Consider the following 23,393-nt stretch of genomic DNA (forward strand, 5'->3'; position numbering starts at 1 on the left):
CTTTCATTGTAGTGAAAGCCCTGGCCCTCAAAAGAGAAGCTTCCCCCAAATTCCATGGGCTGCAGAGGCGAGGGAAGAGCATTCTGGACATGAACAGAGGTGCTCTCCTCTGACTTTAGGAGTGCTGAGTGCGATCTGTGGTGAGGCAAGTGCTCTCCTACACTCCTGTCCAAAACAGGAAGGAGAGTAGCGCTTACCCTGGGTTGTTTCCTTCACAAGTAGGCAGGCTGAACAAAAGGAGGTCTGACTTCACACAATACACCATTAGCAAGATGCAGTGATGGTGGCCATGGACTGAGATGGATTTTGAAAATGATCAGGCAGAATCATACAGGACGGTCTCCCAAGGGCTACTGCCAGGACAGCAAAGAATGAATCCTCCATGCTTAATGGGAGTGCCTGCCTCTGATGATCACATGCCAGGGCAGCCTTCCCCAGCCTGGAGCCCTCTAGGTATGTTGGCCATGATGGCTGGGGAAGATGGACGCTGTAGTCCAACACGTCTGGAGGGCTTTAGATTGGGGAAGGCTGTGGTAGAATCAACCAACGGGATGGAAACAGTTTGGATAGATTCAACAAGGCAAATCCTACATCCTTAAGTGAGACCGCTGGCATTTCTGCAATTCCCCCCTCTCCCTCATATCCTGAAATCAGGTCTACACAACGCAGAAGCTACCCACCTGAAGGCAACCCACAAGCCACGTATTCTCGCTTGTCAGGTGCTTTGAACCACCACACCTGCCCCCGTCCAGCCTGTTTTTGCAGCAGATTGGAGAAACATGAGCTTCATTGAGCCCGGGGCCGGCTGCTTTCAATTTGCCAGGTCACATCTTTTGCAGGCCTGTCCTAGCATCTTTGCATTTGTTTCTAGGTCAGTCCATTGACACAGCGAAAGGTCTTGTACATAACATCCACAGCCTTGGTAGCAGGCACTTAGTGGCCTCTGGCTAGTCAGCCAACCACCCACACCCACACCCACACACCCCGTGCGGTTACCTGCTTGCCCTGGTGCCGGAAGAACTCGCCGGCATTTTCAATGACAGATTCGTCGGTGAGCTGGCTGTAGGGTTGCTCCTGGCAAAGCATCAGCACCTCCCAGAGTGTGACGCCGAAGGCCCAGACATCGCTGGCTGTGGTGAACTTGCCCTGAGTGAAATGGAAGAGGAGGGGGGGAATAAAATGGGGTTCCAGAGCCCCTCCGCACACACACAATTTCACTCCCCCCCCCGCCTCCCTCTTCTCTCGCTACCACCCCTCACACACTGCCTCCCTCTTCAGTGTGGCCCAAACACTTGCAAAAGACTCCAGATAAATTCCAAGAAGATCTCCACAAACCAAAGGCTTCTGGCTTAGTTCTTCCCCCAGTGCTGCACAATGCCTTGAGCAGGGCCAGTGCTGCGTTTCATTTATTTCTTCATCATTCATTCATTCAATTTCTATACCGCCCCATAGCCAAACCTCTCTGGGTGGTTTACCTAAGATGTATGCTGCAATTCCACAGGATCCAGCATAGAAAGCAGTACTGGGTGCAAGATCCAGTTTCCTGAATTTCTCGGCCTGGTTTTAAAAATAATGACGTTTCCAGTCCACATGATTGTGAAGACATGCTTGGAAAGTTAATGTCTGCTGAAAGCCACAAACATTTCAGTGGTCGGAGGAAGCAAGGATACGGTGTCTGTGGCCTTCCCAAGCCTAGCTAGCAAAACCAGAACACATTATGCACACACAAAAAATTGTGCCCATTTGACCAGTTGCACTATTCAGTATTTTAGTTTTCAGGGAACAGATTGTTTATTTGTTTAAGAGAAATGTCTCACCTCAAGACTCGTCCTTCCTGCCTCAACATCCAGCCTCCCTTACTTATTTGGCTTTGTTGTCTCCTCCTCCTCCTCCTCCTCCTGGGGAATGCGTTTCTCTGTGGAACCCTTCACAGGCTAGAGTGGTCCCCTTCTGAGTTACTGGCTTTCCGTTTGTTATACCTGAGATGGGGAATGTGTGAGCCTCCAGATGTTTTTGGACTACACCTCCCATCATTCTTAGCCAGCATAGCTGATGGTGAGAGATAAAGGCAGTTCCAGTCCAACCCTCTCTGGATGCCGCACACTCCCCATCCCTGTTCTGTACCTTCCATTCCGCCTCCCAACACACCCTCCACACCAATGAGTCCTCAAGGCCCGACTGGTCCCTAATCCTGTTGCAGCACCATCCCTTCCCTGAGCGACCTTTTATAAAGCCACCAAAACCGCCACGCCGTCCCCCTCGCAAGCAAATCTGACCACGACAGCGATTTCCAGAGGGGCTGCCAAGTTAGTCTGTAGAGGCAAAAATCCCAAAGGGTCTTGCAGCACCTTCAAGACGAACAAATGTGGGACGGCATAAGCTGATGCCATAATCAATGCATTGACGAGTCTTTAAAGTGGCACCAGACTCTTCGTTGCTTTTGCTGATTACCGAAGCCACCAGCTTATACAGGCGCCATTTCGAAGGAGGAAACGGCCTCCCACAAAGGTAATGTTGAGGAAGGAGGAGCCAAAACAACTTTGGGTAATGGCCTTACCCCTCCTCCCAAAGTGCAACTCCTACAGTAGGGTGGGCAACCTGGGGCCCTCCAGATGTTTCGGACTACAACTCCAGTAATCTCTGACCACTTGCCATGCTGGCTGGGGCTTATGGGAGCTGTAATCCACAACTTTTTATACTGTTGTTTTTATACTGTTTTTATGTTTTTTAAATTTTTGTATACTTTTAACGTTTACTATTTTTAATTGTTGTAAACTGCCCAGAGAGCTTCGGCTGTAGGGCGGTATATAAATGTAATAAAATAAATAAATAAATAAATAAACTTCCAGAAGACACTCGGTTGCTTACCCGTGCCTTAAAGAAACGCTCCCAGATGGATGTTCTTACCATGAGGATGCACTCCCAGGCCATCCAGCGGATAGGCAGCACCGCCCGGCCCTGGATGCGATAATAGTCCCCAGCGTAGAGATTCCGACTCATGCCAAAGTCCGCGATCTTGATGGTGAACCCTTCGCCCACCAGGCAGTTTCGTGTAGCCAGGTCCCGGTGCACAAAGTTGAGGGAGGCCAGGAAGGCCATTCCTGAGGCAATTTGGGCCCCCACATGGACCAGGGTTGGATAGCTGAGTAACCGGGGGGGGGGGGAGGGGGAGAGTGGACAAAGACATGTCACAGGAACACTCTCAGAACACCCGCTGAGAGAAGAGATGTGAGGGATATTCCCATCAGACACTGGGGGAACTGGGTAGAGGACTTGCCTTTAAGTACATAACGAATCAAGCTTGAACTGCCTTCCCCATCCCAGTGCGACTGCAACTCCCATAATTCCCATAATGGCCACACTGGCTGAGAATTATGGGAGCTGCAGTCCAACACATCTGCAAGGTCTGTGTGAAGGCTAAGCTGGAATGCAACTGAAATAAAATTGTCTCAGGATTCTAGTGATCCAGCAAATGTGAATCCAGTAAAACATGATATCTCTCTTTTTGCTGGCTGACCCAGCACTTTTTATCTTGATAGGCCCCCTCTCACTAGAGTGGAAATAAAATTTCACACGTTTGAAATTTGTCGAAATTTCAGAATTGCAATACAACTTCTTGAATTTCACATTTTTGTTTTGAAAATTTGACTCTGACAGCTACTTTTAAAATGTTCAAATACGAAATCTTGTTCATGAACCCCAAGGCATGGTTGTTCATCGGTTCGCAGCATCCCCTTGCCAAATTCAAGACTTTTCTGTCTTTTTCCTTTTCATCCCCTAAATAAAATGGTATCTATCACTGGGAATACTGACGAACCTTCCAAAAGAGGAGCCATGCTCGTCTCTTGCATCACAGAGTCTTGCGGCAGCTTAAAGATGTATGCGACGAAAGAGGCAGATGAGACATTAATACCACAATAAATTTGGTTTGCCTTTAAAATGCCTCAGGACTCTTTGCTGGCTTTGGAAATCGAGTTAGTTTGGAAAAAGAAAAGCCAAATTTATAGAATTTCTGAACATTTCTCCCAAAATCTGCTTATTTGTTTATTCAATTTCTTAAGTGCCCCACACACGTTGTCTCCGTCTAGGGCAGTATTGTACAGTGGAAGCTAGATGAACATTTGTTCCAGACTAGGGTGACCCTATGAAAAGGAGGACAGGGCTCCTGTATCTTTAACAGTTGCATAGAAAAGAGAATTTCAGCAGGTGTCATTTGTATATATGGAGAACCTGGTGAAATGCCCTCTTCACCACAACAGTTAAAGCTGCAGGTGCCCTTCCCTCTTTTAAATCTGGTCATTCTAGTATAGCTCCTGCACTTTAACTGTTGTGATGAAGAGGCAATTTCACCAGGTTCCCCATATATACAAATGACACCTGCTGAAATTCCCTTTTCTATGCAACTGTTAAAGATACAGGAGCCCTGTCCTCCTTTTCATAGGGTCACCCTATTCCAGACCTAACCTTGGCCTCGCATGGTTGGATCTGGCTTTCAGGTATGCAGGGTTGGTACCTACCTGATGGTGGGTTTCCCGCTGGGGCTGCCGCCCATCTTGTCTTCCAGCTCGTGCCCACTGAGGAACTGGTTGAGGTCGCCGTTCTCCATGTACTCGGTGATCATGCACAGGGGGTCGTCCTGCACGCACACGCCCAGCAGCCTCACAATGTTGAGGTCCTTCAGGCGAGACATGATCTTCACCTCCTTCAGGAAGTCATTCCTTCATGAGCAGAAGGGGACACAGACAGAGGGGTGACTCACGGCTCTCGTGGGAAGAAAACCAGTCACCAGCATTTAGATATATTTAAAGGTATTTGATTGTTCCTCCATTTTTGGACCATCAAGTTGACAACAGCATTTCAAAATTCTCCCCTCCAACAATTCCCAATACCTTAGCCTTGGCTAGGGGATATAACTGCAGCCTGTTCCACCCCACTACTTTGCCACCAATTAAAACAAGCCCATACTATCACTACCATCAGCCATTCCAACAGGCTGTACGGAGGAAGATGAGAGGGGAAATAGGGCCTTTCCACCAGCCCTGCTGAGACTACTTCATTTTTTTCCTCTTCCCTTCCCATCCCTTTTCCTTGTCTGCTGTGTCTTTTTAGATTGTACAGCTGCAAGCAGGAACTGTCTTGTTTTACCAATTGTAAAGAAGCTGCTCCAGGAGCCTTTTTTGGCTAAGGAACAGGATAAATCTTCGAATGAATGAATGTTGCCTTTCCTACTCCAGAGCACTATTCCCAAACAGAGTTGGGAACTCTTCATCACTAGAGCCCGATGCAGGCCTTCAGACTGCTCACATGAGGGCTAAAAGTGGGGAGGGGAGGGGGGCGCACATCCATGTCCCACCCTCAATGTCCCTGCTGCCACCCACTCCGTCCCTGACCTTCCCATGCTGTGGGAGAAGGTCTTAAGGCAGGGCGCATGTGTTCTACTTGTGTTCACTTGAACGCAAGTAGAAGCCTCTGCAGAACTGGGAACTCTGGGTAAAATCCAACATAAGTCCTAATTAGAGTAGACCCATTGAAATGAATGAGATTTATTAATCTATTCTAAGAAGGGCTACGGTTGGATTGTGCCCTCTGATCAAGCAGGGGCAAGAATGAAAGCTGAACTCTGCTCATGCAGAAGTGATTAGGGAGCACTACCTGAAGTTACTTAACATCAAGGCTGTGTTCCATTCAAATCATTTCCCAGGCCAGGCCAAAATGACTGGTCTTGAACAGAGGAGATGAAATGGCTGGCCCCAGCAATGGGGCGACACCAGCTGTTAGGTGAGGCCCCTGCCTAACTCGGCGCCTGCAGCCACGGACAACTTCCCTTGCACCCCATTGGCCTTGGCCTAAGGTAGGGCTAAACAAAATCCAAAGGAGGAGAAGTAAAGATTAAAAATATGAAGAATAGCTGGTAACGTTCACACAGTAGAGGCTGGTGGCTGGACATCAGGAAAAAACTTCCTGACTGTTAGAGCAGTATGACAATGGAACTAATGACCTAGGGAGGTGGTGGGCTCTCCCACATTAGAGGCCTTCAAGAGGCAGCTGGACAAACATCTGTCAGGTATGCTTTAAGGTAGATTCCTGCATTGAGCAGGGGGTTGGACTCGATGGCCTTATAGGCCCCTTCCAACTCTACTGTTCTATGATTCTTTGTCACTGGGGCAATGAATCCGCTCTGGCTTTCACACCATGAAGAGCTCCTTTGGAGTTCTGATTGGCTCTGACTGAAACTGGGAGCAGATTCCCCGCCCTCCTGATATCGAAGTCACCAGCCTCCACTGCTCTCAAGGTCTGTGGAGGCGCCGTTCTCAGATGTTTTATGGACGAGAATCGATAAACCTCTGCAGGAGAAGGCTTGCCATTCAGTGGCAGAACACAAGCTTTGCATGCACAAGATCTTTCGATCCTTAGTGTCCCCAAGTGAAAAAAAATCTCTGCTAGCATCAGTGGGAAAGAATGTTTCCAAGACTGTGTAGTAGACAGTTCTGGGCTCGATGAACCAAGGGTCTAAATTAATATTACAGACATGCATATGGCTAGAGTAACATTAATAACCCAGTGTTAGTGCAGAACTGAATGAATCATACGGTGCCATCCAGTGACTTTTAGCGTTACGATTCAATGACTGCATTTCGTTGCATTTGATCTGGAGAGTTGTACACCCACCTGGCGTTCTTTGTGGCGTCGGAGCGCAGAATCTTCACAGCCACCAGCAGAGGGCGCCCCTTGCGCACGTTGAAGGGGAACTCCAAGCTGAGGAGGTCCTGAGGGTTCTCCACCTCACACAAGTGCACCTTGTGAGGGGAATTCATCACAAGGGGAGAGCAAAGAAGAGGGAAAAACAATTATGGTTGTCAGCAAGGAAAGCCCCTTTTCTCCACCTCTTGGTCCTCCCATCACAAAACCGCATGGCTGGCCTTAGACATTTTCACACTTGAGGGGGAAAATATGGTTGCCAGTTGTCAATTATTTTACTTGGCCATTCAGTATTTTAGCCTAAGATACACTGTTCAACAAACTAGGTGCTTCAGGTCCTCTGGGAAGAATCCACTTCAGCTAGCAAAAACTAGATTGACAACTGTTACCCAGAGGACCTTCTCTTCTGCTGCTCCCAGACTGTGGAATGGCCTGCCGGAGGAGATTCGTCAACTTGACGGTCTTTTAGAATTTAAAAAAGCAATAAAAACTGATCTATTCCAGCAGGCCTATCCAGTGAAATTTTAGAATGTTTTCAGGATGTTTTAATCATGTATGGTATGTTGTAATTCATTTTAATGTGTATTTTATATCATGTTTTTATACTGTTTGTTTTACACTTTGAATTGTTTTAGTTTTTGTGAACCGCCCAGGGAGTTTCGGCTATTGGGCGGTATAAAAATGCAATTAATAATAATAATAATAATAATAATAATAATAGGAATGTAATTGTTTTATTCTATTGATGCCATCATCATCATCATCATCATCATCATCATCATTATCTCTATACCCCATGGGCGAAGCTCTCTGGGCCGTTTACACAAGATTAAAACATTAAACACTAAAAATCGATATACAAAGTTTAAAAACATAAAAACAGACAGCATACAAAGACAATACCCATTGAAAAACAACTTTGAACGCTCAGACAGACCTAAAGATAGATCTGGGGTCAATTAAAACTCAAAATATGCTGTTAAATGCCTGGGAGAAGAGAAAAGTCTTCACCTGGCGCTGAAAAGATAACAATGCTGGCGCCAGGCGGGCTTCGTCGGGGAGATCATGCCATAATTCGGGGGCGGGGGGGGCACCACTGAGAAGGCCCTCTCCCTTGTTGCCACCCTCCGTGCTTCCCTCAGAGTAGGCACCTGGAGGAGGACCTTAGATGTTGAGCTTAACCTGTCAGGCCCCATGGTCAGTGCACCCCAGATTCAGCAAGCTCCATCCCTGACAAGCTCGTCCCCTGACACATTCTGCCCATTAACCTAGGCTGACAACTGTTACCCAGAGGACCTTCTCTTCTCTTCTGCCACTCCCAGACTGCGGAATGGCCTGCCGGGAGAGATTCGTCAACTTAATAGTCTTGCCGCGTTTAAGAAAGCCATAAAGTTGCTTTTGTTTTATACTGTTGTTTTTATGTTTTGGGTGGTTTATAATATTTTGTATACTTTTTAATGTTTGCTATTTTAACTTTTGTGAACCGCCCAGAGAGCTTCAGCTGTGGGGCAGTATATAAATGTAAATAAATAAATAAATAAATAAAATCTGATCTCTTCTGGCAGGCCTACCCAGATGTTTTTTTAATATGTCCAATTGTTATTTGAATAGTGTATATATTATATATGTTTTTAATCAGTTTTATGAATTTTATGGTGATATTGTATTTAATGTTGTTCCCCATCTCGATCCAGAGGGAGAGGCGGGTAAGAAATAAATATTCTATTCTATTCTATTCTATTCTATTCTATTCTATTCTATTCTATTCTATTCTGTCTCTGCCCGCCCCCAACATCTACTTCTCCCCGCAAATGACAAAATTGCCCCTCCCACCTGCCCAGTTCCATCATCTTAGACTGAAAATCATTTTCTAAAATGATATGCAAAGAAAGGAGTTAGAATTCTGAAAATGTCCCTCTCCGGAATATGCCCCCTAAAGGGACTGTTTTACAAGGCCAGGACTGCAAATCAGTTAGAGCGTGAGATTGCATGAGGCTGTAGCTTCCACAGATGAACCAGAACCGGGGAGACTGAGGAATTGAGAAAGATGTGGAGAGGGGTGCGTAAAGGACTAGGCCTGTTATCAGCAAAGGGTGGAACGTTGGTGTTGGCAGCAGACAAAAGCAGAAAGCAAGCAGAATGGAAGAGGGCCGATGGAAAGCAGAGAGTAGAGAAAGAACAAGACAGAAAAAGAATCAGAAAGAACCAAAGGGACAAAAACGGATCCTATCTGTCAAACATCTTCTTTAAACAGAAGATAATAAATATTAATGTTAATCATAATATGAATGTTGTTGTTTTATTATTATAAACCAGTTTGGCAGGAACCTATCCATTTGAAATTCTTGTACGTTACTTGATTCACAGCACAATCCTATACATGTCCACTCAATAGGGCTTTCGCTGAGATAAGTGGATATAGGGTTTCAGCTTTGGCTTACTCTTCATCTCTCTCTCTCTCTCTCTCAAAGGTAATGAGAAGCATCTCTCATTTTGCTTCTTCCCCTTCAAGGGCATTTCCTAACCACCGCCACAGGCAATTAATATAGAAAGCCAAAGAGGAGCAATCAATGCAAAACAAAAACAAGGCCCTAGAGTCACACAACTCAACTGCTCTGCAAACTCTGCAGTCCTTTTGCATGTTAAGGCAATTTTACTAAAGGAGCTCCAAGGCGCTGGAAGCACACAGTTGCAAGCTGAACGTAGATTTCAGCTGCCAGGCAGCTGAGGTTTAGCAGAGATTTCTGAAGTTAATATTTAGTGCAAGTGGGACCTGCAAGAAAAATACTGTGCTGAGTTCCAGGTGTGCTGCTGTGCTTCCCGTTTTGCTCCTGTCTCTTCCGTTGTGCCCTGTTGCTCCATCTTCCGCTTGCCTCCCCTCCACCTGTTTCCATCTTCTCTGTGGGCATGTCTAGACCTTCCAGCTTTCTGGGAGAGAGGGGGGAGGATCTCGTGATATGGTGACCGCGGGATCCTCCCCCTCTGCCTACATGTGGCGCGCGACGTTCCGGGAGGCTTCCAGAGGCGAACGAGAGGTCGCCCTCTGCCCGGGAATGCCCCCAGGCGCAGCGCACAAGCGAGGACTGAACTCATTCGGCCAGGAAAAGTTGAGGTCTTCGGCTCTTTGCCCCAGGGTGGCTCCAAATCGGCGGCTGCATCATAGAACTGTCGCAGCGCAGATTCAGAGCCACCCCGGGGCAAAGACGACATTAAGACAGCCCCTGGGAAAGCATCATGGCATACGGAAGACCAACTGGCTCAATACATTGACCAGAGACGTGTTTACTTTCTTCCTCTTCCCTCCCAATCCCTTTCCCTTTTGTGCCACAGCTTTTAGATTGTCAACCTGATGGCAGCGACTCTCTTAAGACGAAATCCTTGTAAGTTGCTCTGGGAGTCTTATTTATTTATTTATTTATTTATTTATTTATTTATTACATTTGTTGGAGGAAAATGCTGAGAGTGCCTTGGACTGCAAGAAGATCAAACCAGTCCATACTCCAGGAAATAAAGCCAGACTGCTCACTTGAGGGAATGGTATTAAAGGCAAAACTGAAGTACTTTGGCCACATAATGAGAAGACAGGATGCCCTGGAGAAGAGGCTGATGCTAGGGAAAGTGGAAGGCAAAAGGAAGAGGGGCCGACCAAGGGCAAGATGGATGGATGATATTCTGGAGGTGACAGACTTGACCTTGGGGGAGCTAGGGGTGGCAATGGCCGACAGAAAGCTCTGGCGTGGGCTGGTCCTTGAAGTCACGAAGAGTCGGAAACAACTGAACGAATAAACAACAAAATTACATTTTTATACCGCCCAATAGCTGAAGCTCTTTTGGCTGAAGAGCGGGATAAAAATGACACAAATAAACAAACAAACATTTAAAATTGTCTCCCTCTGCTGAAACATGTAGTGCTGATGGTACCTCTCCAAACTGCCCTTCGCCCAGCTTCTCCTTGAAGATGAGCCGCTCCCGGGGGAACTCGCCCAGGGCCATGTCCTTGCCGGTGAGGGCGTCCACCGCCACGGCCGGTACGGCGTACGTATTCCCACCGGTCACTCCTTGCAGGTTGATGATGTCAGCTTCAGCATAATGAGGGACGTTGTTCTGGAAGCCCGGCTGGCTGGCTGCGGTTTCTGGTTCCATGTAGTCAACCCCACATGCTGGGGAAGGAAAGAGAGAGAGAAGAGTGAGTGCATCTCGGCGGTTAGCGCAGGGAAGTGTTTGCTCCACCCCAGAGACGGCTGCTTTTGGAGGGACCCAGCAGCCATCGCAAGCTCAGAGCCAGCTGTGTCTCAACTTTGGACCAAAGGAGCCCTGCCGGAATTCCTGCCCTCCCACCCACCCACCCCAACCCAGCCCAGAAGCTGCTGCATCGCAGAACCTGCAAAGCTGAAGGTTAAACGTTGTCTGAGCGAGAGGGGTTAGAGCCATGCACAGGATAGACAAGAGGGAGATGAACTGGGGACAGACAATGGCAGGGCAAAGAAGAGATGGAGACAGACAGCACCCCCTGGCGAGAGGGAGAGAAATTGCAGGCGGCAGAAGGGTTCTTAGCTTGGAGTGTGGCCACCCGAGTTCCCAGTCACGCCACACCAGCTTGGCGCCCTCCTTACCATTGGTGTTGATTGGCTTAACCCGGTTGGGTGGCGGGAAAGCAGGCCTTCCCATTGGCTGGGCATAAGTGGCCAGGAAGAGATGGTAAGCCGGGTTGCTGAGCAGCAGAGCTGTCGGGAGAAGGGGAGGGCGGGTGGGTGGAGAAGACAAACGGACGGATGAGGAACGGACAGACAGACAGACGGATGGAGAGACGCATACGAAAGGGAAGGCGTGACACAGAGAAGAGGCAGCACTTTAGGGATTCCTGTCCCTCTGAGGCCTCTCAGCCCAAACACAGCAGCAAGAGACGCAGACGCCAAATGACATATGGTATAATGGTGCACACATGCCATCATTAGCACTTTGGACTGAAGGAAGGAACCCAGGAGTCCTGGCTTTTCTAGCCCTCCGCTCTGACTCGCTACATCGTCCCTTCCCTGAAAAGATCCCCAGGAAGTTTACTCTTGTTTCCCCACTCTGCCTCTCTGTTTTCAACCCATTAGCAAGCAAATCACTAAACGTTCTCAGCCTTCTAAGGCCTTAGCTAGACCTAAGGTTTACCCCGGGATCGTCCCGGGGTCATCCCTGTGCATCTAAATGACACACAGGGGATCCCGGGAGCAGGCAGGGACGACCTCGGGACGATCCTGGGATAAACCTTAGGTCTAGCTAAGGCCTATGACAAGACACAGAACTCCCCAGAATTAAGGCCTCGTTCACACAAAGAGCAGGTGAGGTGATAAAATAGTTTCTGGATTGTTCTGCTTCAGAGTGCAGGTGGAAGAATCACACAACTGAATACAGAGAAAACAAAAGTCTGGTGCACACGTAGCGCAAAGCCATAATGTGTTTTGTTAAAATCCCTGCAAGCAAACCGTGGTTTGTTAACCAGCTACAAACCCCAAACAGCAGCCATAATTTGTTGTTGGCTTATGAAGTCTGGCTTGTTTAAACTACATCCTGTTGTGATGTCTGAACCCCAAATTGTTTGCACTGCTGTCCACCCTGAAACAGAGGTGCCCACAACGGGAAGCCTAAAAACAAAAAGGCTGGCAAAAATCAGTGGAAGGGAAAAAAAAATATAGAAAGCAAGTTGCAGTTTGTCTCCAAGATGACTCACAGCAAAAGCAACAAACCATAGTTAATATCAACCGTGGCTTAGCGCTGCGTGCAAAAGCAGCCAAAATGTTAGGGAGAAGACTTCTAGAGGAATCGTGCCCTGCACAGCTTCCCCTGGAAGAGAAAGCATTCAACCTGGTGAAACCCCTCCTGACAGTATGAAGTGGTACAATCCAAGAACAGTTTTACCAACTTGTCTGCTGTTTCTGCACATTAGGCCTCAGATGACAGTCTTAACCGACCTTGGGGCAGTTGCCAGAAATGTACAGCCCCTCATGTTTCTTGGCAGGGAGCTGAACATGCAGGCAAGATGAAATGGGGGAAGAGAACAAATGCAATAGAAGTGGGTGGGAGAGGTGCACCCATACTTGCAAATGAGAGGAAAATGGGAGAGGGTCTGATACCCTTATTTCTCACTCTACATATTTTCATTTATGCCACTTTTTTATTTCACCTTTTGCTTCCATTCCCAGTTCTCCCTGTCCTTTACTTTCTGAATCGATCAGCAAAATCTTGTACTTAGGAGTGCTTTCTAGACTATAACGGTCCAGACTTCAGGTGCTGTCACATTATTGCATGTGTAGGATGACCCTATGGAAAGGAGGACAGGGCTCCTGTATCTTTAACAGTTGTATTGAAAAGGGAATTTCAGCAAGTGTCATTTGTATGCATGCAGCACCTGGTGAAATTCCCTCTCCATCCCAACAGTTAAAGCTGCAGGAGCCCTGCCAAGTGTGACCAGATACAAAAGAGAGCAGGGCTCCTGCAGCTTTGACTGTTACGATGAAGAGGGAATTCTACCAGGTGCTGCATGCATACAAAGGACACCTGCTGAAATTCCTTTTTCTCTGCAACTGAACAGGAGCCCTGTCCTCCTTTTCATGTGGTCACCCTCTGCATGCTCCTTCATGTAAAAGGTCTCTCCTTGCATGTAGAAAACTAGCACATCTCACCCTCTTCAGTGTGCAAGCTCTCTATTTGCATGGAGTCGCTTTTATATGGTGAAGCATAAAAAAAAGCTGAACCACCTACTTGCTATATGAATTGGTGAAGGCCAGGAAGGGCTTTATGACTTAAATTTTGCTAGACAGGTAGACTGGCCCATTGTCTGTTGGCTTGAAAACAATTCCCACATCCTTTTAAATACAGTGAACAAACTAAGCTGATGCCCTCACTTTGCTTCCTTCTTTCCTTCCTTGAGAGTCACCCAAAATTCACAGCTTGGTATCAGTTCACAGCAAAAGCCTATCAATATACAACAGTATATTGATACATGCAAGGGGGGAAAACCCTAGCAATGCGTTAAGAACATTCACCCACCATTCCTACATTGGTTCTTCCATCCCCCTCCGGCTACATCAACCAGCCTTGAACACCCTCATCCTTTTTTCCATCCTTCTTGCTAGCTATCTAAAAGCAAACGAACTCTGAACAATTAGAGCAGCTGCATTATGAGCCATTGGCCTGCTCCACCCAGCACTTGGGTGATTAATAAGCCACAGTGGCTCGTTAACCACCCTGCAGATGCCTATGACATGCCAGCTCATTTCCCTTATTATCCTGGCTGGGTGTAGGTTGGTGTGATATCCGAACCTGGCAAGGGTGCCTTGCTGGGGTGGTTATCGAAACACCCAGAACCCATGTCCTGTTGTGGGGTGGTTTGTTAACTACTCCAACAAGCCAGCCTCGCTGGTTTAGGGAGGCATGAGAAGCCATGATGGCCCCATGTAGGCCCCTTCCAACTCTACTATTCTATGATTCTATGAATTGGCAATTTGGCTTAAATAAACCAGGGTGGGCTGCAGTGATTGTGCGTCCAAGTCACTATCTCAGTGGTTGCAGGATTTGCTGAGCTGAACTACTGGTGCTTTTTTTTATATCTGTAACTGTTCATCCAGTACAGCCTTCCTCAACCTGGGGCGCTCCAGATGTGTTGGACTACAACTCCCAGAATGCCCCAGCCAGCAGAGCTGGCTGGGGCATTCTGGGAGTTGTAGTCCAACACATCTGGAGCGCCCCAGGTTGAGGAAGGCTGATCCAGTAGAAGAAAGGTAGGCAGGTAGGTAAGTAGGTAGGTAGGGGTGTGTGTGTGTGTGTGTGTGTATAGATAGATAGATAGATAGATAGAGATATATACATATATATTATCTTTTCAGTGACAGGCAAAGTCCTTTTTTCTTCTCCCATGATTTTTAGAGACCTAGATTTTAGTTCTAGATTGTATGCTTTAGCTATTCCTGTGCTGTTAGTCTTGTATTGTCTTTTATTCTTTTAAATATTTTTATTTTATATTTTTAACTGTTTGTATAGCATTTTAGTCTTTTGCCTGTTTGTAATCCACTCAGAGAATGTTTGTTATTGGGAGGATTAAAAATATAATATAGGGTGACCATATGGAAAGGATAACAGGGCTCCTATTCCTTTAACAGTTGTACAGAAAAGGGAATTTCAGCAGATGTTATTGGTATGCATGCAGCACCTGGTGTAATTCCCTCTTCGTCACAACAGTTAAAGTTGCAGGAGCCCTGCCCTCTTAACCAGATACAAAAGAAGGCAGGGCTCCTGCAGCTTTAACTGTTGGGATGAAGAGGGAATTTCACCAGGTGCTGCATGCATACCAATAACATCTGCTGAAATTCCCTTTTCAATACAATTGTTAAAGACAGAGGAGCCCTGTCCTCCTTTCCATATGGTCACCCTAAAATATAATAAATAATTTGTCTGTCTGTGTATCTATCTATATGCAGGGACTATCTTGCTTGTTATGACCTTAAGTAAGCTGTTCTGGAGAGCAGGGTAAAATGCACTGAATTCTTTAAGGTATATTACTGAACAATTATTATTATTATTATTATTATTATTATTATTATTATTATTATTATTATTTATATAGCACCATCAATGTACATGGTGCTGTACAGATTACACAGTAATAGTACTGTGCCTGGCAATAATAGTGCCTGGCAGTTTTTATATTGTATACTAGGGCTGCCCAGTTTAATTGAGCATTTAAACAACTAAAGCTTTAATTGGTGCGGCAAATTTTAATTCATGGGACTACGTTTCAAAGGCACGCTCAGTGGTTTAAGACATTTGGCCTGTGGTTTGTTTACTATGACATAAAACAGAAAGAAAATATTCTTCACAGGAAATGGGTTTTGCTTATTTAATCATAAGGAAACTTGATCTTCCTTCAATATCATAAAAAGGCAGCTCACATGATAACTTGGAAATGCACACATATATTCAACCCTCCTAAGCTTAAGGGGTGGGAAGGAAACAGATTGGAAACTTAAGTACCCCGAGAGCTTCCTTTTCCAAGGTCACCCTACTTGATCTAAGGCGCTTCCTTAGATCCAACCACCATTCTAGTGGGCCTTTTCTGTGGTGACACACTTGTTTCGGAATTCTTTCTCAAAAGTGTTTCACCTGACATCAAATGTAACATTGTTTTGGTGCCAGGTAAAAAAAAATTTTTTAAAAAAAATCCCATATAAAATATAAAAGCCATATTTTATTGCAGCCAACTGTGGGAGGAGTCCAGGGATTATTTTGTCCAGTGGGTGCCAAAATAATTAAAATTTAAAAATGGCATCCGTAGCAGGTACAAAACTCTAAAATGGACAGATTTAGCTTAGAAACAAGCTCATTTTAACTCTATGAATGCTCTGTAGACACTAGAGATGCCTTTTTAAAAAAATCTTCATCCCCTGATTTTAGGGAAATACAAAATGGCTGCATCTGGAATACTGTTTTCCAGTTCTGGGCGTAACATTATTAGAAAGCCGTTGACAAACTGGAGTGCATTCAGAGGAAAGTGAGGAGTCTGGGAAGCAATTCCTATGAGGGGCAGTTTAATGAGCTTATGTTTATGGTTGGAGAATAGATAATTAAGGGGACATGTGACAGCAGTCTTCAAATAACTGAAGCGCCATGAGGCCCTGGTTAGGCCTCATCTTGAGTACTGCGTCTAGTTCTGGGCATCACACTTCAAGAAGGATGCAGACAAACTGGAGCGTGTTCAGAGGAGGGCAACCAGGCTGATCAGGGGTCTGGAAACAAAGCCCTATGAAGAGAGACTGAAAGAACTGGGCATGTTTAGCCTGGAGAAGAGAAGATTGAGGGGAGACATGATAGCAGTCTTCAAATACTTAAAAGGTTGTCACACAGAGGAGGGCCAGGATCTCTTCTCGATCCTCCCAGAGTGCAGGACACGGAATAATGGACTCAAGTTAAAGGAGTCCAGCTGGACATCAGGAAAAACTTCCTGACTGTTAGAGCAGTGCGACAATGGAACCAGTTACCTAGGGAGGTTGTGGGCTCTCCCACACTAGAGGCCTTCAAGAGGCAGCTGGACAGCCAACTGTCAGGTATGCTTTAAGGTGGATTCCTGCATTGAGCAGGAGGTTGGACTTGATGGCCTTATAGGTCCCTTCCAGCTCTACTATTATATGATTCTATGATTCTATGCAGAAAGTATTGCAGAAATGTTCGCTGTTGCTCCAGAGGGTGAGAAGAATGGATAGAAATGATAAGGTGGCTGATTTTGGCTAAGCATTACGTAACAGCTGTTTGACAGTGGAACAGACGGCCTCAGGAGGTGATAGGCTTCCGTTCGCTAGAGCTAGAGCTATTTAAAAGCAGAGTTTGAGTGGCCGTCTGTCGGGGAAGCTGTAACTCCCAGCCCAAGGGTTAGATCCAGGCTGCGACACAACTTTCCGTCTCCTTGAGCAGCCCTACCCAATTTAAATACCATGAATGAAATAATTTTCCTCATGGGTTCATTTGTGAGGGCAAGAAGCAACACGTTTTCTATTTTACCCCAACATTAAAATCACCCCGGGCAAAGTGCAAAGTGTTGGTTATCACCTTTAAAGCCCTACATGGTTTGGGTCCAGGTGACCTGCAGGATCTCCTTCCCCCGTACAATGAGCCCCACACACTCCAGTCTTCTGGGAAGAATTTACTTCAGTCAGCCAAAACTAGGCTGACCGCCCAGGGAGCTTCAGCTATTGGGCAGTCTAAAAATACAATAAATACCCAGAGGACCTTTTCTTCTGCCACCCCCAGACTGTGGAATGGCCTGGCGGAGGAGATTCGTCAGCTTAACTCTCTCCGAGTTTAAGACAGCTATAAAGACTAGCCCCTTCCAGCATTGTATTGGTTTTATATGATCTTTAAATTTATTTTATGTATTTGATTTATATTGTATTGTTGTACTAATGTTGTTCCCCGCTTCAATCCAAAGGGAGAGGCGGGTAAAAAATAAATACATGATTATTATTTACTGAGCATTCTGGAACAGCAAAGAGCCGCTGATGGGAAGGTTCCAAACTGCCTGTTTATTCCTCTGCCCCCAAACCGTAGGATATCGTACTGCCCAAAGGCGCACGCCCTGTAGCTGTGGAGCTCTCACTGCGGGGGTGTCAAACCTCTTTTAGCCCGAGGGCCGAATGCCATTTCAGAGGAGGCTCTCGGGGGCCGCATTCCACTGGTGGGCGGAGCCAAACGTGAAAGGGGAGGTACCAAAAATACCAGCATATTTTAGCTTTAAAATGTTACTGCCAGTAAGTGGGGCTTGGTAATTTCAACCTTTTAGATGGGGGATCAGTGGTCGGGGTGGGGGGCAGAAGGGGACGTGGCTGTGTGGGGAACCCTGTGTGTTTGGCCCCTGGGTCAGAGGTTCTGCACCTCTGCCTCCGTAAGTCATCCATGAAGGATCTGTATCATTCTAGCCCCCCAAACATGTGTGTGGCCACCTAGAACACAGATGTCGTCTCTTTCTGCCTTCTGTCATCCTTACAGAAACGTCTCCAGTGGTTCACCCATTGGCTTCCTGCCTCCTCTACAAATTTTCCCTCCTGCCCGCGCCCCATTTTATTTAAGCCCTGCTCCCTCCTGCAGTCCCTTGATCAGCTCCTCACCAGAGTTCTCGACACTGTGGGGCAGATCCGGCAATTTCATGCGGGCCCTGTTGGGCTCCTGGTACTCCGTCTCCCCCGAGTGGATGCGCTCGTAGCGGTTCGAGTGTCGGTGGGAGCCCATGGTGTTGTTGATGACGATGGTGTCACTGGGGGCGGAGAGGTGGACGGTGAGGTCGTCGTCGGAGATGCGGCGTTGGGCCTACGGGGCAAAGGAGTCTCAGTGACTAGAGAGGCAGCGAAGATAGTAAAGCAGAGATGGTAGGCATCGCATTTCCCAGCTCCTCAAGAAGACCTAATCCACCTTCTTCAAGCATCCCAGGAAATTCTCAACTTCCAGCAAATCCTTCTGCACTTACACTCCACTTTAGACTTGCCTCCCCCCTGCCCCAGATCATTCCAGAACAATTGGCTCTCTCTTGGTCTAATCCAGTGCTTTCCAAGAACTGTTCCTACTAAGGTTCCTTGATGAGGACATTGGCAGCTTCTCTGCCTCAGGTCGTTCCACTTGGTCTACAATTTGCCTACCATGATCAATCTTTTTCCGTGTCAGGAGCTGCCCCAGGTGGCGAACCACTGAACTGCAGGTGGCAGCTTCTCCACGAAGGCCCTGGACTGACTCCGCCCACCCAGACTGGCCATTGGATCCTCCTGGGCAGGAAGGATTATAAAAGGATGGACTTCTGGCTTGCTCCTTAACCCTGCTTGCTGGGCTGTCCTTTAGTTCTGGCTGCCGGCTTGTGACGTGGCTCCTAGTGCCCAGCTCCTACATCACCTCAGACTACTGCCCATAGATCAGCCCTGACACCCTACAATGTGGGAATTATGGGAGCTGCAGTCCAACGCATCTGAAAGGCATTCAGGTTGGGGATAATGAAGTTTAGAGTGTTGGACTAGCTCCGGGGAGACTTAGAGCCAAATCCCCACAGGTATTAGGCTCACTGGCTGACCCAGGGCAAGTCACCATCTCTTAACCTACCCTACCCCATGTTAATCTGGTGCTTAATGAGTTAAATTATGCTGCACGGAAAAGGCTACTTCAGACTAAACATGGCTAATTTGATCTGGAATGGTGGACTGACTTGAGTGAGGGTTTGGGGGAGATTTACAAGAAGACCCTGTAAAAGATCCCAGACTCATATCTGAAAGACCCCCGGATGTATATTCCAGACCTCCCTGGAATATGCCATGGGCATGAAGACCTTGAAGTTTTGATTCTATGCTAATTGATTTTATGCCATTAACTAAGACTCTAGCTAAGACTTGCAGAGACTTGTCTTTGAAGAAAAGGGGAAAAAACCCTGCAGTCGACTTTACAAGCGGCTTCACAGAGCTCGTTCAAGGCCACAGTGTGCCGGCAGAGTGTGTGAGCAAGCTGAACGAGGAGCTGAGCATGCTCAGTCGCCCACTAGGAGAAGGAAAAGTACTGTTTTGATGTCGCGTGGTGTGCACCTGCCGATAAGGGACTGTCTTCACTCAGCACTAGTTGGGCAGGGGAAGTCATAGCCCTGAGCACACGTGACACTTGGCAGAAGGTGTTTGGGCGGATATGACCAAATATGTCCGAAGATGAATGTGAGTTCAAAGAAGATGTACCAGGCAGAAATACGTCAATCGAGATAATACGCCCATATGGCAGCCTTGTTTTAGTGAACTTCAAATTAACTCGTTAATAGTAATACCAGAGATGTTCCCCAAAACACATGGGGATAACACACACGTGAGATGTTAGGAAGGGGGAGACACCTAACTTCTGATTGGTGAATGGGTGGTCTAATCATTTATTCATACCATTTGTGATTGGAAGATGGTCCCATCACTCATTGGGGGCCCCACTTTTGGCCGGAACAAGTGTATAAAAGCACAGGTAGCAAAGCCTGCAGGGCTGGATTATTTATTTATTTATTTATTTATTTATTTATTTATTTATTTACCTTTTTCTTCTACTTCACCTCTATTTTTTGGATTAGCAGACCCAAGGATCTGGGTAACTGTGAATCTCTTTAAGCTTTTAGACTTTGGTACTTAGACTATTTTCTGAAGTTGGGACTTCGAATATTTCTGACTTTAAGACTTAGAATATTTCTGAGCTTGAGACTTGGAGTTATTTCTGAAGATGGAACATAGAATTATTTCCAAGTCTTGGATTTTCTCTTTCACTCTAACTTTCACTTTTATTTTTCACATGCCTAGAGGAACATAGCAATGCTTTAGCGTAGCTTTTATATCCAAGTAATGTGCAGGAGGAGGAATAGGGAGGGTTAACAAGTATGTTTTAGCTTAGTCTAATTTGTTTTAGCTTAGCTTTAAACCGCAAGTAGTAAACAGGAGCGGATAAGGAGAAGTCATAACAAAGTTAGAAGCTCAAGCTGTTATCTTATTAGCTAAATTTGTAAAACCCGCTTTGGCAACTGCAATTCTTTGAATTAATCTTATATTTGCATTGCATTCTTTTCTTTTCTTTTCGTGACCACAGAGAGAGAGATTATGCACTTACATAACCACCATGCCACTTGTTTAATTGTGCAATTTTCTACAATAGGTTCTTATTTACAGTCATGTCTCTGGTAATGTTTATCTGTTGGGATTAGATACTTGTCTATTTGGATTAGCACTGTTTACCCACCGGAGTGTTCCGGACCCATTTGGTGTAGGTTCTGGGGTTAGAAAGGACCAAATTTAAACCCCACAAAGTTGTTGTGAGGATCAAATGAAGGATGGGGTGAGGGGGATGAAGAACTTTGTACGCTGCTCTGAGCTCTTTGGAAGGAAGGGTAGGATAACAATGTAATGTAATGCATATTAGTTTGGAAGGGGTTCTCTGAGGCTAGTGAATTTGAAAAATGCCCCTCGAAGCTTACAGGCTGATTTCTCCATCAGAAATCCTAAGAGAATCCTGGCCACCCACCTTGCTCTCCCTCACACCCAAGATCTACACGAACGCTATAAACCTCTACACAGGCAGCTGGCAAGTCCAGGCTTAGATGCTGCACTCAAATCAACTCTTCACATAAAATGTGAAATTCTGCTCCCTGCCACGGCACTGAAAACAAATTCCTGGGCTCATAGTTCTTGAATTCCAATTGTAGGGTTTTTTTGCCCGCTTTGCCGTGTGACACCTGAGAGCTTCTCTGAAATTAAATTTGTACCTCAGGCTAAAAGAGGATCCCCACTCCTGGACTTCAAAAGAAGTCATAGAAACGTAACTCCTCTTTGCTAGGATGACCATATGGAAAGGAGGACAGGGCTCCTGTATCTTTAACAGTTGTATCAAAAAGGGAATTTCAGCAGGTGTCATTTGTATGCATGCAGCACCTGGTGACATTCCCTCTTCATCCCAACAGTTAAAGCTGTAGGAGCCCTGCCCTCTTTTGTAACTGATCAAGAAGGCAGGGCTCCTGCAGGGCCACCTTAATTCAGGTCCTGCACTCGTCGCAGCCGCCTTCTCCCCCTGACCCAATCCAGCTTACCTTCCCCAAGATCTTCTGCCAATATTGCCGCCAAAGGATGAGGAATATCACAACCAACAGGAGTAGGATGATGGCCACCAGGCAACCAATCAGGATGGAGGTGTTGCTGTTGTCATCCTTTGCGATGGGCTGGCCTGATTTCGGTTCCTCTGAGCTCTCAAGGTCTTAAGAGGCGGCGGCGGGTGGGGTGGGGGGACATAGAAAAAGAAATCTAATTGAGACCTCCAAACTCCAGCATTTTGAAATAGGTGGTGCTATAAGGGCGAGAAAATCCGCTTTGCTGTCAGCTTTGTGAACAACTCACCTTGGAGTGTGAGGTTTGAGTTGACGTCCGCTTTTTCATTCAGCGCAGAACCCAGGGCTGGGGAGACGGGTCTGTCGGGGCTCGAGTGGCGAGGCGGTGCCACGACCGGGGGGCGGTGGCTCGAAGCAGGGACAGAGGGGTCATCCACAACATCTGGAAGGCAAGAAAACGGAAAGGCGAATAACAACAGGACAGGAAAAGAATGGATACAATCAGGGTCTGTGGAAGAGCAGGAGGGAAGAACGGGAGGAGGGTGGAATAGGATGTCAGGGCTGAAACAAAAGGTTCGGGAAGCTTCTCTGCTGCAAAGTGGTGGTTGGAAGGGGAGCATCTGTGAGGGGAAAGTGGAGGGCAGAAGGAAGGCTGCTTCCCCCCCTGAGGACCCCTCCCCTGCCTCTTTTTCCCTAGTGTGGGGTTTGCCAAGTCAACTGTGGAACAGCCACCAGGTGGGAGGCAAGGCTGCAGTGAAACGGATGAGGGTAGGGTGAAGCATCCCTGCCACTCCACTTCTGCAAGTGACTCCACAGCCCACTGCTGCTTTGCAGGAGAGAAGCGGTGAGTAGGCGTCCCAGACATGCAATGGCTGCCAAACAGGAAGGAAGGAAGGAAGGAGAGGATATGTTATAACAGCGTTCCCCAACCTGGTGTCCTCCAGATATATTGAAATGCAACTCCCATCATTCCTAGCCAGCATGGCCATTCCAGTTGTGTTGGACTACAACTCCCATGAGTTGCAGTCCAACACATCTGGACAGCACCCGGTTGGGGAAGGCTGTGTTATATCAATACCGAAGTCATCGATTTAAGGACCCAACGATTTAAGGGCCATTCAACTGTGTCAAGTCAGAGCTGCAGACTTTAATCTGTTAATCAGCTAAAGATTCATCAACTAAAACATCTGGGGAAAGTTAAAAACTGCTCCCCTGTCGCATGAAGCTAAATAATAATAATAATAATAATGTTGTGCAGACTTCTACTGTTACTTTCTACTGTTAGTTTTTCCCTACCCTGTGCCTGCTTACCCTACCCTGTACCTGTTTGCATTCTCTTCCCCTCCTTATTGTTTTACTATGATTTTATTAGATTGTAAGCCTATGCGGCAGGGTCTTGCTATTTACTGTTTTACTCTGTACAGCACCATGTACATTGATGGTGCTATATAAATAAATAATAATAATAATAATGAAGCTGCTTTCTTCTGAGCCAGACCGGTGGTTTCTCTAGCCCAGTGACGCCTATTCTGACAGGAAGAGGCCCTCCATGCCCAAAGGCTTCCTGAGCTTC

The 23,393-nt window shown here is 46.6% G+C and overlaps 1 protein-coding gene across 3 annotated transcripts in view; it reads right to left on the reverse strand.

The window, feature by feature from the left end:
• Positions 1-23,393, reverse strand: part of DDR1 (discoidin domain receptor tyrosine kinase 1) — a 75,337-nt gene that overhangs the window by 4,986 nt on the left and 46,958 nt on the right. For 2 of the 3 annotated variants that reach the window (XM_063122297.1, XM_063122299.1), the window contains 9 exons: positions 22,110-22,262; positions 21,806-21,969; positions 18,339-18,537; positions 11,313-11,423; positions 10,621-10,859; positions 6,670-6,797; positions 4,518-4,718; positions 2,908-3,142; positions 997-1,146 (listed from right to left, as the gene is read on the reverse strand). In XM_063122297.1, the coding sequence (XP_062978367.1) occupies positions 997-1,146; positions 2,908-3,142; positions 4,518-4,718; positions 6,670-6,797; positions 10,621-10,859; positions 11,313-11,423; positions 18,339-18,537; positions 21,806-21,969; positions 22,110-22,262 (1,580 nt within the window). The remainder of the gene's footprint in view (positions 1-996; positions 1,147-2,907; positions 3,143-4,517; positions 4,719-6,669; positions 6,798-10,620; positions 10,860-11,312; positions 11,424-18,338; positions 18,538-21,805; positions 21,970-22,109; positions 22,263-23,393) is intronic. The other variant, XM_063122298.1, reaches the window with a different exon arrangement.

Source organism: Elgaria multicarinata, chromosome 3, assembly GCF_023053635.1.
Source record: "Elgaria multicarinata webbii isolate HBS135686 ecotype San Diego chromosome 3, rElgMul1.1.pri, whole genome shotgun sequence".
NCBI classification, from domain to species: Eukaryota; Metazoa; Chordata; class Lepidosauria; order Squamata; family Anguidae; genus Elgaria; species Elgaria multicarinata.